The 16,207-nt window shown below is 44.4% G+C and overlaps 1 protein-coding gene across 2 annotated transcripts in view; it reads left to right on the forward strand.

The window, feature by feature from the left end:
• The window catches only part of PIGO (phosphatidylinositol glycan anchor biosynthesis class O), a 265,206-nt gene that overhangs the window by 209,003 nt on the left and 39,996 nt on the right, over nucleotides 1-16,207 (forward strand). For both annotated transcript variants that reach the window (XR_011280593.1, XM_069626807.1), the window contains exon 10: nucleotides 10,509-10,579. Coding sequence is in view for 1 of the 2 variants with exons in the window: in XM_069626807.1 (XP_069482908.1) it covers nucleotides 10,509-10,579 (71 nt within the window). In the remaining variant the exon portion in view is untranslated. Of the gene's footprint in view, nucleotides 1-10,508; nucleotides 10,580-16,207 lie in introns of those variants that run through there.

Consider the following 16,207-nt stretch of genomic DNA (forward strand, 5'->3'; position numbering starts at 1 on the left):
AACTTTGAAGTAAAGGTGCTGTGAAACTAGCGATACTGAGTAACGTAGTGGTCTGGCGAAAGGAAGTAGCCCACTCGAAAGTCTCTGTGAAAGGTTAATTGTTTGTAGCGATGAAGTGAATGAACTGTAAAAGCGAAAGTGCTCAAAATTACCCCCAGGGAAGGGGCATCTGAGGGAGCCTTTCATGCCTCCCTTTCCCTCAGGAGTGGGTCATTATTCCTAATAGGATGCAACTTGCAGTCTATTTCCTCTGCATTCCTCTTCTTCAACCCGGGACTTAGGGTATTGTGGGACTGGATGTCCACAACATAACATTCAGCTTCCTCAATGAAATTATCACCACCAAGTTCACTTCTCTCCTTATACATATTCCACAAAGGAGTACCACAAGGATTCAATTAATTATTTGGCTTTACCGAAGAATGGGGGCAAATGTATCTGAGCACTAACATAAGCAACCGTCAAAAACAGTCAGCTAATATGAATCTTTCGGCCGTCACCTGGGACTATAAATTGTCTCTTCTTGACATTGACATTCATGACATTATTACTTCATTCAAGTCATCTCGGGCACCTGGGCCGGATGTCCTCTGCAATGCTTTGCTGAAGCTAAATCCGGAATAGTAGGGTGGCCTTCTCCACAAGCTGTTTAGTTACATCTCTGCCAGTAAAATTCTCCCTAGCACATGGGGGGGATATCATTATAGCATCGGTTCATAAGAAGGGCACTAGGCATGACCCTAAAAATGATTGCCTACTGGACAGAAATATTTGCTAAGGTCCTTCTGATGGAACTGTCATTTTGGGAAACCAGATATAAGATCATCCCTAAGTTCCAGACGAGCTTAGGAAAGGCCCATTGACCAATCTTCTGACCCTATCGAATGTAGTAAATTATTCTTGATATGTACGTGCATGTAATGTTCATGTAGTAAATGTGGACTTTAGTGCTGCATTCAATACGCTGGAAATACAATGGAAAAAACGTGTTGCTTGGGGTATTCCCCCTGGACTTTTAAGGATGTCGGTTGCTGTGTACTCAAACACTTGCATCAGGGTGACACTAGATAATCGTGGAGCTGTTAGGGACCCCATTGACACCCATGTAGGCCTTAAGCAGAGGTGCATTATAGTGCCCCTGTTTTTATTCTTCAGTGATCTTCCGGCTGCATTGGCGAACGGGTTGTCTACCCCACTGAGACTGAGTGTGAACAAAATACATTGGTTTGGATATGCAGACGATTTGCTTTAGCTTGATTTAACACCACAGGGGCTGCAGAGTACATTTGACTTTCGTGTCGATTTCTGTGAAGAAAATGGTTTTACAATAAAGCTAGCTAAAAGTAAACCAATGCTATTTAGCCCAAGCAATCTGAAGCAAGGTTATCGCTCCATACTTAAAATGGGTCCCATGATAGTTGAGCATCTGAACATCATTTTTGATAGTCGTCTGACCCGAGAGCCTCATCTTGAGCGTTTACATGGGAAGGTCAAATCGGCCATATCGGGATTTAAACAATTTGCAGTACAGCATGCTGGCTATTCGTTGATTAGCCATATATGTTTGTATAAGGCTAAAGTGTGACCTATGTTGTTGTATGGAGTTGACAAATTGACCCCAAAACTTTTGCCTAATGTCATGCAAATCGAAAGATCTAGAATCCGATCTTTGCTCATGTTGTCTAATGGCACCCCGTTTGACTATATGTTACTGGAATTTAAATTACACTCCCTTGAATGTGCTAGAAGGGACTGCAGTATTAACCTGTACCTCAAGATAGCATGCGTCGCAGGGGGTACCCTCCTTAAGTATAATGGGCTGCTAACCGCATCTGACATCCCTTAATGCAACCGGCTTCCTTTTTGCCAGACTAATAAGGAGGCCCGTTATTGGGTAATCGGTAAGGGGAGCCTTATGCCATTAGTTCTGCTGGTAAACTGAGTCCTTACACCAAAAGGGCCATATTAGCTATTGACTTTGAACACAAACGCTAATGAACTTGGCGTCTAAGTCCTCAACAGCAGAATATGTGTACCATCGGCTGTCTAATGCTGGACACTGCAGCTATTTGGTGGCTTACCCCTATAACCGAATTGTGACCACCTATATTCTCATGGGGTACAACTTAAAGGAGGCTCTTTTCACCAAAAGGGCTATTTGTCTAACCTACTTTACCTGCAGACTCTGTGAAGATGTGTATAAAAAAAAAAGCTTAAGATACTTATTGATGGAATGTGATGCCTTGGGCTCTCTGCTTAGTTATACAATGCTACTAGCATTACTATTGAGGAAGTTGGACTTCATTATGTATGACAGGCATAGTTTGACGGTGATTACGTCTGCCTTATATATCACATGACTAAAAAGTGGGATAGGGTTGCCAACATCCTTCTAATGCTGCAGTAGAGGTTTCCTGATTGTGCATTTTATTATAACAGTACTGTTGTTTTTTTTTTATACTTAAAGCGATTGTACTGTATGTTTGACATATGTTACTTTTTTGTGATTTTAAACTATTTATTCTTGGAGATTGTACGTATATAAAGCCTAACGGCTGTATCATATGTCATAGATAAAATGAAAATAAAACAAACGCACACTCCTTTGAACACCTGTTATAATAACTACATGTTTTGGTACTGAAACATCCTTTTGAGATTGCCTTAAACACTCACTGGTAGGGTCATGGCCTAAAAGACTCTTCTATGCAAACATTTTACTTCACTTCACAGAAGATAAACCAAAAAAGTGTACATTGCCTTTTTGGATGTTTTAGGTGTTAAACTGTGTCTTAAACTAGCCTGCTTATCAATTAAGTGTTGTCCTTAACTGTTCAGCCAATGCAACCACTGAGTGAGCCAGTGGAAGTTTGTGGGAAGTCCTGAAGCCAGTTCCTACGATCCTCTGCATATAGGGTACAGAGAATAGTCCTAAAAGTGGATTAAATAAGTATTTGCATGAGTGGGTGTGTATACATTTATTTATTTGCATATAATTGAAACAATCTTTTAGCAAAACAAAAAATCACATCTTACAAATATCCACTTCAAAAACATTATATCCCATTACTGAGTATTCCATAAAAGAATCACACAAAAAGAAAAAAAAGTGAGAGGATGATTGCTCATGAATCTTCATGTGTCAAACAAGGGCCCACCAATTTGACCATTGCAATCACATGGCTCGTCTTGTTCCCTGCAATCAAAAGTGACTACCATTCATCCATCTCCTGCTTTTGAAAGTCAGATAGTAGGTGGATACAGTATTTAGTGTGCCTCTCCGTGCAGTGCTTGGCAAGAAGTGACCCAGTGCTTTAATGTTTTCACTGCAGAAGTGTCCTTACAGAAACAACACGTGTTGCTTTCTGAGAGACCTTGAATGACTCTAATTTGATTCGTGGGTTGGAGGTTCAGGCGGATCCGTAGGAATTGTTCTGAGTTTTTTATCCAGGAGTTTTTTAGGTATTCACAAGTGGTGTGCTGTTTTCCTGACTAATGTGAAATATGGGCAACCGATTGGTATCTGCCCACTGAGTCCAAGGTGTTGATCCAATCTAGCTCTCTGTTTGGTCTTGATCCACATAGGATTGGTAAGTAAGACCTTGATTGAGCCCCCAGTTTCTTCCAAGATAGAGCACATTTTCCTTCTCCAGTTCTGCAGCATTGTGTTTTGGGATGCCATGATTTCTTTACATAGCATCTCCAAAATGTCAGGTCGTGCTGATGCGAAGCATTTTCTAAAGAGACTGAGGCTGTTCCAGACAACGGTTGATTTTAATGAAGAAATGCCCAACTCCCGCCGTATAATTTGGATTGGTGTAGATTGCTGGAGTCCTAAAACTTTCTTCCAAAATAGGCCTTCCAGCTAGGGACAAGTTATTTCTGGAATATTAGGCATTGCCTCCGACCCATAAGTTATTGTTGGCACAACTTTAGCTCTGTAAAAAGTAAGGACCTGTAGGATGGAAAAACGCCCATACTTTTGGTTCAGGGCGTGTGCTTGACTAGACAGGGCCATGGTTGTAGCTCTTAGACAGGAGACTGCTGGAGCCTCAGATGCTGTGTCACTGAGCCAAACCCCCCCAAGTACTTAAATGAGCTGACTTGCTCAATATGGTGGCCGTCCAGTGTCCAAAAGTAGGCATTTTTACCTCTTTTGGAATTTTCAGAAGCTCAAGATCTTGGTCTTTAACTTGTTGATCTCCAGACCATTGGACTTGATGAAAATCTGCAAGGTGTTAAGTTGCCTTTGGAGTCCCACAGGCGTTTGGTCTACCAAGACTATGTCATCGGCATAGAGTATTCGAGGTAATGTCACTCTGCCCACCCTTGTTGGAAAAGTTCTTATTTTAAAGTCTGTGTCCTTCATATCGTCCATGAAGAAGTTAAACAGAGCCAGAGCCATAGGGCAGCCCTGCTTAATTCCCCTGGCTGTAGGTATTTCCTCAGATAGAAGGCCGGATTTATCCAATCAAACTCTTAGTGAGTGTTAGGGAGAATTCTCAGATATGTGCGAATTCGTCTATACATTAGAGACCCCCAGCACTTTTGCTGGACTCTAGGACTTGTAATTGTTAACCTGGAGAGAGTGAGACCCTTTTTCCCTCTCGCTCATGTATTTTTTTGTGATTCAGAATCTGCGTTTCTTTTGACTTTGGAGTCTGACAAACTCCACAGGCGGCATCTTTACATTGTGACACACAGCACCTTCCAGTGCAGTGGCACAGGGAAGTCTCTTAGATTTCCCAAAGGTTTAAATACCTTCTCTTGGTGAAAATACTGTTTCCAAGAGCAGTGAAGTGAAATTGACTTTACTTACATTTTGTAACTTTCTAGACCCAGCACACACTATCTTACAATAGGGTGCTGGATGGGTCACTTAGTTTCTCCTTTGTCTAGTTTCTCATGTAACAAGTTACCCTTTATCCAAATAATGGCTGGTGGCAGTGGTTTACTTTTTACTACCATAGTGTGTTTTTACTGCGGGCAACGTTCGAAGCTGCAGTCAGGCACCCATGGGTGCTCATTTTGTCAAAATGACCCGTCTTCTTTTTTCGCCATTTCTTGCTGGAAAGTTCCTTCTTGAGATTTACTCTGCGCGCCACACCAGGTTTGGTCCCTTTGTTCGTTTTGTCTTTGGCGGTATTCACGAGCGAAGCCAGCCTCTGGCACCAGTATGTCTGGCAGGAAGTGAGGGAAGTGCCGAAACTCCCTGTGCTTAATCCCCTTGGTTACTAGAATGCACCTAAAGGTGATTGGCCGGATGGCTACCCAGCAAGGACAGCCACCCTGCTGTGTGAATGACATCTAGGCTGGAATGAATGGGAGAAACCTGCATAAAAGGTGAGGCTTTTTGGCTTGGAAAGCGGAGTCGACCACTGGACCAAGGAATCTGAAGAAGAACGCGGAAGAGACGCCTGCTATAACTCCTGCACCGTTGGTTTGCCCGGTGAAGCCCTGCTGCTGGGCTGAAGCGCAGAATTCGTTTCGACTAGAGAAGCCTTGCAAGGACGACTTCTCCACTTGAGTTGGTGGGACCAATCAACTCCAAAGTGAACTCGTTTGGACATCCTCTCAGAGCTGTCTGTACTTCCACTGCTGCTGGAACCGAAGTGCCAGTGAGAGGAACATCAAATGGAGTGCATCACTTTTAAGACAGACCCGTGCTGAAGGAAGATCCCCCAAGACTTCCTTGAAGCAGGACTGACCAAGCCTGAGCCACCTCAACAGAGTGCTGGACCCCAGATGCGAGGAAAGTTGTGAGTGGTGCTATTTGCAGAGACGCGAGGAGCTGAAACCACGAAGTGCAGCTGAATAGAGGTTTGTCCTTTTCTGCCACTGACCGTCCCATTGCAGTGCAGGAGTCCGTAGACGTCCTCCCTCTTGTCCCCAAGACTGAGGCCCAGGAACAAAAGGATCTGCAGAGCTGCACAGGAAGAGAAGCCAACTGAAACCATTTCTTCTAACCAAAGGTACTGTAAGGTTTGAGAGGACTTACCTTGTTGTTGGAGCATTACTTGATCTCAGTTGAGACTTGTCTTGGTTGCTTCGGTAGAGTTGCTTGCATCTTCTACCTCTCACAAGCCTCTGAGCGTGTGGCCCTACATTGATTCTACTTTTTCTTCAAAGACTTCTACAACATTGTGCAAGACTTTTACTACAAGAAGTGCTTCAGCTCACCTAGACTTTTGCTCAATTGACATTGGCTGGCCTGGCTCCCTGAATAACTCTTCTTTCCTCTGACATTGTGATTACCTTTCCTTGTAAAGTATTGACTTCACTTACATTTGTAACTTTCTTGACCCAGCACACACTATCTTACAATGGGGTGCTGGAGGGGTTACTTAGTATCACCTATGTCTAGCCTCTCATGTAACAATGTTATGTTACCCTTTCCTCAATGAATGGCTGGTGGCAATGGTTTACTTTTAACTACTGTGGTGTGCTTTTACCGTGGGCTGCAGTCGCAGCTGCAGTAAAGCACCCAAGGGTGCCATTTTTATCAAAATGGCCCCGGTCTTCTTTTTCGCCATTTCTTCTTGGAAAGGTCCTTCTTGAGATTTATTCTGCGTGGCAAACCAGGTTTGGTCCCTTTGTTTGCTTTGCCTTTGGCCGGATGTACAAGTGAAGGCCGCCTCTGCCTCCACAGGAGTCCCCAGAAGTCCTCCCTCTTGTCCCCACGACTGAGGCCCAGGATCTGCAGAGCTGCACAGGAACAGAAGCCATCTGCTGCACTTTTCTTCAACCTAAAGGTACTGTACAGTCTAAGAGAACTTACCTCTTGTCGTGTAACTGTACTTGTTCTTTGTTGGTGAGACTTGTTGTGTTTGCTCTGTAAAGTCGCTGCCACCTTCTTTACTTCACAAGCCTTAACCGCTTGTGGCCCTACTTTTAATTCATCTGGTCTACAAAGACGTCTACAATTTACTTTGGCCTAGCCTGGCTCCCTGGATGACTCTTCTTCCCTCTGTTAGTGCGTTTTGTCTTCCTTACAGGGAGGCGTTAACTAACTTTCCATTGGGGGTTTACAAAAGTACTTACCTGCTTTGAGAATATTTGTGAGATCTCTTGTTTTGTCATAGTAACCTTTTTCTTTGACATACTCTTAAGTCTTGCCAACCGTAGTATATTAATGTCCACAGTGTCCTAGTTACTAAAGTCACCTGAGGGTGCAGGAAGTGTCTGTGTACCATCCCAAAAGGGTACTTACTGATTTATAAATATGAATGTATTTTGGAGTGTATTGTGTGTTACTATTATATTGCTCCTTCTGAAGAAGGCTTACTCTAACTGACCTAAATAAATTAATAATTGTTTAATCAAGAAACCTTGTGTGTAAGAGTTTATTTGAATACTTGTCGCTGTGAATCTGTGTAATTCCCCTACAGCTCACATTGACCCCTCATGAGATAAGCGTGGCTGCTCAATCACGCTACCAAACTGTGTAGTACAGACGTATACCAAAGGTTGGTTTCCTATTGCCAGGAGGTCAGGGTTGTTGTAGTGCACCCAAAGGGTACTGCATGCAATCCTGCCGAACAATCCGTCCGGTCCTGGTGCCCGTGAGTTGTTTAACTGAGTGATGCGATTTAGAATGTCATTAATACTGGCTGAGAAAATCCAAGAGCGGTCATTTGTAATGATGTTTTGTTCCACAGCATATCGTTTTTTTAAATGCTGGATCCAGTGGGCTTTGCTAATGGGGTTTGATTGTTCGTCATTTGACTGTACTCCCACTGATTCTATAAGTACCTAGAAATCCCTGGTTTCCTACAAAGGTCTTAAGCATAGTTTCTGTGTCGGATTGATATAGCCACCGTCTGATAGAAACAAGCCAGTTCCTAAAATTCTGCTTCCCCAATCGGAGATTTTCGTGTTCTACTACTGGACCAGATTTCTTAGCCACTCTGGCCAGCTTTCTTACCACCTTTCTGCGAGCGACCAGATCGTAGTTGTAGATGTGAAGATGGTTTACAGGTGGTCTTCTGTTGTTGGATTTACAAAGATAGAGTTCCAGAAGTGGAGTATACTCCACCATTGATCCTCCTACTCGGAAATCTGCAGAACGTTTCACAATGCTGTTGTTTGTCAACTTTAGTCAAAGGACACCGCTACTAGCAAACTTTTCAAAAGGCATTCTTTTTCTAATGTTAGGCGTCAGTCCTGTCCATTCCATGCATTAACATATGGTGGTTGCTGTCCTTAGTTTTTGCTATTGTAAATGATGTCAGCAGTGGAAGAAAATGCTGAGAGACAAAGATGTAATCTATCACGGAGGAGCAATCCATGCTTTCCCATGTCGACTGAGGTGGCATATCTTCTTGGGTGTTTCCGTTAAGCATATGCATGTCTTTTGTGACCAATTGAGAAGGTCCAACCTCTGACTCTTGCCTTGAGTCTCAAGCAACCATTCAGTCGGCTTCTCCCTTAGACTTATGAAGTGCTCTGTGTCATCCTCCACTGAGATGTCCCCGTTAAATAATCCTCCAAGCTAATTATTCCAAGCTGCCCAACATAGCGACTGTGTGAAAGATCCCTTGCCGTTGTCTGGTCTGGCAAAGGATAAAAAGTTGAAGTGGGTTCCCATATGTTGGAGGCCACAGGTTTCAATACCTTCCAACAGTTCAGCGTCGGATAAGACAGCCGATGCTTGAACCCTCACTGTACAAACTGGTTTGAAGAGATTAGGTGTCAATCGGGTAATCCCAGGACGCCGGCCCCTCATCCGGGCTTTCTTGTAGATTCTGGGCTGTGCTCCCCGTTTACTAGGTTCCTCTGCGCTTTGATTCGGCTCAAAGCAAGAGAAATGTCTCGAAGAATCAACTTTGACCAGCTGTTTGTTTGGGACTGGTTTTGACGAGATGTCACTCCCCTCTATATCAGTTCGACCTTTTTCAGCGTGAGTTTCCTTAAGAATCAACGTAGCGTTCCTTTCTGTTTGACCTGCTGGATCATTGTTCCCCAATGACATTCTCTGAAGCACCAGGCAGGGCTCCTGGTGTTAGGTTTGGAAGGCTCTCTGTGCATTTGAACCTTCACCACCTGTGCCTCAACGCCCGCAGGCTGACCGGTTTCCACCAGAAGTGGGGCAATGGTTTGTGCATGGGAGGTGGAAATAGGGGCGCCATCCTCCCCTACGTCCTCCCAACCATCCTTTGGCGGGAAGACAGACGGCCCATGTGGTGCAAAGGTGGGTTCTACTGTACCCTTTTGCAGCCCCTTGACTAAGGGCGACATTGGTAAACTGTTCGCTATGATGGCTTTATCGCGACCGACACACTCGGTGGCAACGTCTAGTTCAGGGGAGCTTATAGTGGGGGAAGATGGACTGACTATCAAGTAGGGGTCACACAATCGTATAGGTCCAGAGGGACTTCTTCCTCCACTCCCCTTGCCCTGGAAGGTGATTGTATAGGTGTAAGGTCTCGAACATCAACAATTTCTGACACCTGCAGAACCAGTATCCCTTGGGACAAGTCAGAGTATTTCGTTGTATGTTTGAGGAAGACAGTAGTTCGGTATTTAATGTTGCAGATTTATGTTTAAGCTTACCAGCTGCAGCTTGATCATGCGCCATGTTATCCAGATCCAGGAGCGAGGCTAACGCAACCGTTGAAGCATCAGACGTAAATGGAGCTGCAGGGTCCCCTTCTTTTCTGCTCTTAGAGCTCCTTAAAGTTCTTCTTTCTTCCATTGGGCCACCGGACACCAGACACTCGTTACATTCCGCTCTGCTTTCAGGAATGTTAATGAATGCAGGCGTCAGCTGGAGGCGGGGTCTGGTTCCGAAATGATGCTGATAGAAAGACTCCAGTGGTTCCAGCAGCATCACGAGCAGCAGAAGTTCCAATAGCTATGTCAATAGCATATAGCAATCAAAGCACAATTGAGCAGCATTCTCCAGCACACCGACACACCAGACACTACCAGTGTGTATAACTATATTGGGACCATCTCTGCTTAAAAACAACAAACAGGGCTCTGATGTACTCTAAGCACATTGTTTGTTTGACCCCTTTGGAAGCATGGGCCTTCATGATTCTAGCAATGTTTTCTAACCCATCCCACTAAGTTCCCTTACCCCCTCCCCCACAAAGAGGGAAACGAAGGAAACCATAATCCATAGAAAATGGTGCATTACATATATCAACACAGAAAATGTGTAAGAGGAGTGCATATTTATTTTCAGAGGTGTGGTGAAGTGAGGAATTGGACAATTCTGAAGAAAGACAAATGAGGTGACATTGGGTGGCAATGTTGCTTAATAAGGTAATACTGCAATTTGGAATGGTTTCTAAACATACTGCTCCATATTGTCTGCTTTTGATCTTATGCTTTATTGGATCACTAGACTCCCTCAATAACGTAACTGGATTGTGTAATTCAGCATTTCATATGCATAGCCAGTTATATTTTAGGATGCCTGATGCAAACCTCTCTTGAAAGAGGACTGTCGGTCTCTGCATAGTGTGTTCCTCTAAAGTTTATTTTTTGTTTCTCTTTTCTAGCTTCTTGCCTGTGTTTGTGCTGCAATGATCCTAAGGAGGCATCTCATGGTTTGGAAAGTTTTTGCCCCAAAGTAAGTGAAACTGACCTGCTTTGGGTGTGTGTCTCATAACTTGAACTACTTTGATAACTCACTAGTGTGTGTCCTCGTGGTTGGCCAAGCGCAATCCCCGGTACAAATTTGGCTAAGGAACTAGGCAGTTGCAAGCTACGCACCAGCCCCCTGTTCAGTCTTTGTGCCTTACCCTCGCTTCAGACTGTACTTTTCTTCACCATTCAAGACTCATTTTATGTTTTTCTCTCTATGCAGTGATTTCTTTAGTTTACATTGGGGGTTTGGGGGGTTCTACCTTCTTCCATCCTTTGCCTCATGCATGCTGACCTATTCTGTTAGCACATCCTGAAACAACTGCAACGGAAATAAGCAAGATGAATAAATGCAGAGTAATCAATTGTTTCTAGAATGAAGCCGAACTGACCAATAGTGCGAGGACATGACTTTGAGGTTACCAGGCTAGGAATCTGTTCTAAAGTGGATGTGCAGTTGACTGTGGGAGGTTTATGTTTGAGACCATAAACATCCGGGAGGAAGAGGAAATGAAAAGCAAGAGTAGTAGTCTAGAGCAGTAGCAGGGGGAACATTAGTCACTGCCCTATAACTCGGTTCCATGGTGCTGGGGCAAGATTTAGGCCAGAGGCCATGGCAACTGCACCTGGGATAGTAACATTGATGAATGGGGGAGCATGCAATTGAGGACAGACCTGCGGGGGTGCAAAATCAAGGTGGACTCCAGTGGAGCAATGCACATGTCTGTTGGGAGTTTTTTTTAAGTCACAACCTATGGTAGGCCTTAGAAAAACCAACCAAGGATTAGCAAGGTAATTTGCATTCAAAGTTGAGCTAAGCCACCCTCTTCAGTAACGTTGACCGAGCTGCAAGACTGAACTAAGGTGAAACGGGGCACTGTTGTGTAGTTATGTTAACACTAAGCAGAAATAGTAATTAAATAAGGCTCACAAGTATTATCCTTCTTTTTGTATACTCTGAACCTCTTTAAGTATAGGGCAGGAGTCTTCCCAAACGTCAATGTATCAAAGTCTTTTCTGTGAGACTTAGACCTATCCATTATGGCACTGCAGCAAGAATGGGGTAGTTTGCTAAGCATCCAAGCAATCTTATCGGGTTCACCTACTTCTTGCACCTCACAGGCAAACTCAAAAGCTATTAACCAATCACTGATATTTCTCTCATCATACATACCAGCAGATCCTTAATATCTTGGCTGAGAATAGGATCCAGACCCTCTGGCGCAGCCTTGAGACCCTCATAGACTGTCAAGCTCCAATTGATGATCCCTATCCTTCTGTTTCTCCACCCTATCCAATTCCAGCTTGCCGATGTTGTAATGAATCTCTTTTTGTCTCAGTCTGAGCTTCTCTCTAGTAAGCTCCCACATGACATCAGCCTCAGAAATTGTCAGGGATACATTAGTAGAATCATCCTCCTCTTCCTCTTCTCTCTCAACAGTTACAGCTACATTAAATCCATTGCTACTGCTAGGGACAATCCTAGCTCATCCTGCATCACCGTTGTTACTAGGAAGAGGAACTATCCTTGAGAACCTTGTAGTCTGGCCAACTCCAAATGGTGAGGCCTGTCTTTTTGTTTCTCTATCCTGTCAATCTCCTGCTAAACCATGATAAGATCTGCCTCCTTCTTCCTGAGTCTAGGTTTCTCTCTCTTAAGCTCAAACAAGACCTCAACTTCTGAGGTTGACATTGAAACATGAGAAGACCCCTCTTCATCTTCTTCTGCATTCCCAATAGTGTCAGTAACCACAAGCCCATTGCTACTGCTGGCACCTGTCCCAGCATCTACCGCATCACTACTTAGAGGCAAAGGAACAATCCTAGACTCCTAATGATCAAGCAATGTCTGTGTTAGATTAGTGTTAGGCAGAATCCTGTGCAGTTCCCTTGGGGAACACTGCAAAAAGATTAAGACTACAGGAGTAAACATTAAACCCAATTGGTAGCAGTCAGACCTCTCTCAAGAAGAGTAGGGCAGTATATAGAGTATACACAATAGGGCTAAAAACACAGTAGAGCAAACAAACACTGACCAGAGCTTTGTATAAAAAGTATATAATTATTTATTTAAAACACACTTTAGGCAATATACTAGCACTCTAAATCAAACAGTCAGGTAATGTATACACACCTCCCTTGATAACTCTTAGACAAGTCAGAGTTAAAACACCACGACAGATGTGAGCGCATAACCTGATGGCACTCCAATAGTTCAGTTAAAGGGAGAGAAAAAGGCAGAGCATAGAAATAAAACAAGTCACAACACTTTTAGGAGTTCCCAACAAGGGAATAAAGGCAGTATATACTGTAGAGCCAAAGTTCATAGGCCAGGCCCACTTTAAATGGAGCAAAGCGAAATGTGCCAAGGATCACACGGTTTAAAATGCACTAAAAGTCTTTGAAAAATGTTCAAAAGAGGTTGGGGCTATTCAAGAAGGTAAGGTTAGAAGGTCTGGAGCCAACCCAGTTGGAAAGCCAAGGATTTAAGGGTCACCTTGGGCAAACCGAAGAAAGGGAGGCCAGGCAGGACACAGTACCTTTAAGAGAGAGGAAGCTCCAGCGGTGGAAGTTGTTCCTGGCAGTGGTTGCAGTTCATTGTTTTGACCAGGGGAAGAGAGGATCTCGTCGAGGAGGAAACGTGGAGCCGATGTACTGCACAGGGATGAAACCAGCCGCGAAGTTCGACGATAAAAGGTGCTTTTCTTCTATTCGTGGTCAAAGTGGTGAAGCTTGGCTATCCAGCCGCCGGGGTGCTTGGCACGGGCGATTCGACTAAGAGACGTCTTTGGAAGGCGAAAAGGGCGAACTGGTTGGTCCCACCTGCTCAGAGGAAGAAGACCCGTCCAGCAGAAGATCTTCTCTTGTCGTCGGAAGAGTGGTGAGGTAGTTGCAGCAGGGCTTCACCGGTGGTGTCGTCGTTGCAGATGGCTCAGCTTCTTCCCTCTTCGGATTCTTAGGTCCTGTGGCGACTTTTGAAGTTCCAGTCCCAAAGGCCCTGCTATTATGCAGAAAAAACCCCATTCAACAGCCTAGCTGTCACTCACACATGGCCCAATCAGAACAGAGTGCGACTTGAGTTGCTAAGGCAACGCAGTCCAGGGTGCCAATTCCCCTCCCCACCCATCCTGTAGAATCCCGACAGAGTTGCACCATTTGGAGGGCTTCTGTGGAGAAGCCCGCCAAAAAGTGGAACAAAGGGCTCGACCTTGGTCGGAGTTACAGAGATGGACACGAGCACCATTTTAGAAAAGAGTTCTGACAAAAAGACCCAACCGTTGGTTTAATATTAAATGAACAAACCGGCGGTATCTTTAACATTGCACCAAAAAGTGGTGCGTTTAAAATCAATGGGAAAATCCCATAGAGAATATTCCGGTGGAATATTTCGTGTGGTAACCACTGCCACCAGCCAGAAACTCGACAAGGGGGGACATGACAGAGCCCCCTTGAAAACCGACCCAGGGGCAATATAATTAACCCCTTCCAGTACTTCCACAATATGATGGTTTGTACTCGTTCTGTTCACATTTTAAGACTAGTAAAGTCAATGGTGACTTTATATGCCCTGGGAGACAGTAGTCAGTCCCAGGGTATGGAGTCTATGTTTGGGGGTCACTATGACACCCCTGTGTTACTGCACTGAGGGTGCTGTGTAACACACAAAAAACAGATGATACCCTATGGAGTAAAAAGACCCCATAGCCCAAAATCACCCAAATAGTCAGACATATACCTCAAATCATGTCTAGGAGTGGGAGTAAAAGAGTCTCACTCTTAGCAGGAGAAAAAAACAAACCCCAAAAATCCAGCAAATCTGCTGGGGGACTCACTAGGTTTGGGAAATTAGCCTTATAAGAGAATTCTCCCTAACACTTAGCCTTTATACCAGAGGATAGCAAGCCTCTAGCTAAACACAACTTGTTCTACTTTAACAACAGCAGGAGTAGACGTGGTGAATGTTTCCATATTCACAAAGAGTAGGCAACTGTTATATTAATTACTAACTTCAAATCACAGTTCTGTGTAGATATAATTATAGTACTACACTAGTGAACAGCACTATGATGCCCAATACCTTATCCTCACTGCTGAGCACCAACTTGTTAAGATGGATTTGACCACCCTAGTTATAGTGACCAGGAGAACTCTGAGAGGTTAGCCAATACCCAGACAAGGTAGCAATGGAGAGCAGTCAAGGCTATTCTCAGGGGTGTGTGTATGTCTCTCTCTCTCTCTCTCTCTCTCGCTTTCTTCCATAATGAACCCAGAAAGTGAAACAATAATTCAATTTAGACAGGAATGTACAGGAATACTATATTTACTACCTCAACTGCCCTTACCAAACATAAGACACCCTGCAACCTCTATAGACCACATACAAAGTCCCTTAAACCATAAGTGCCTAGTTCCCCGCAGCAACCACTTACATATGAAACAACCTGTACACAAAGGGCACAGATCTGCACCCATGTATACCCATTCCATTGGCTCTCAAGCCACACACACATGGAACTAGCCAGCTACTCACCCTGCTTCCCTCTAATAAACGGGCCACCCAGCCATGTGTTAGATCTGCCCACCCAGCTATGCTCAGTGCCATAGCATCCTCCTGTGCCACTACTAGTGTTGTGTCTTTGTTTCCCTCTCTAGGGACATCCAGATACACCAGGCTCAGCTCACAAACCAGCACTTCCAGCAGTGATGCACACCAGATGGTGCCACACCAGCTCCCAGCCTCCAGCTAAACCGCCAGCTAAACAGGCACTAGAATGTGCTCTAATAAATGTATATTCGCTAGGAGCACATGCCATTGATGATCACGATCTCCTTCTGGACCACCACCTTGACATCTTAGTCATTACAGAATCCTGGCTACATTACACCACAGGCCCACTTCTCTCCCTAGCCATCACGCCCAACTATACTATCTTTAGGGCTGATCGCCTTAATGCCATAGCAGGAGGAGTAGCCCTCATAGCAAAATCCTCCCTCTAGATCAGATCCGTACCAATTGCCCCCACCTCAAGGTTTGAAATGCTGCTACTTAAACTCTCTACTAACCCTCAAATCACATACAACCCCCTACTGCTCTACCACCAGCCAAATGGACCCAACTGACCCGACCTTGACATCCACTTCCTGATCGCACCACTTATGAAAATCACTACCAAATGTATTATCCTGGGTGATTTCAATAGTGCTTTCAATGATGCGTCTGACCCAACAGCAAAGGCTCTTGCACTAGCACTAGAAGACCTGAACCTCTCCCAAATTTGACTCACCTACCCACATCAAAGGGCGAACTATGGATTGGATGCTTACAGCCAACGCTACCATTAATATTGCATCCATTAATGGAATCTCGTGGTCAGACCACTTCCTCATCCTCTTCAATCTTTCCCTCGACACTCCTCATAAAACCTACTCTCCAGTGCTAAGTCCAGCATGAGTCCAGAACACCCTTAAACAGACACAAGTTACTAAAGCCTACTCTCCTGGCCACGCTCTACTCGCACTTCCTGCCCGCCAACATGAACCCCCAGGTACTAGCCAACCCCATGCCTGTCTCCTACACACTTTCATGCCCCAATCAAAGCCAAAGTTCACAAAC

This window comes from Ambystoma mexicanum, chromosome 6p (assembly GCF_040938575.1).
Source record: "Ambystoma mexicanum isolate Mex_15411 chromosome 6p, UKY_AmexF1_1, whole genome shotgun sequence".
Taxonomy (NCBI): domain Eukaryota; kingdom Metazoa; phylum Chordata; class Amphibia; order Caudata; family Ambystomatidae; genus Ambystoma; species Ambystoma mexicanum.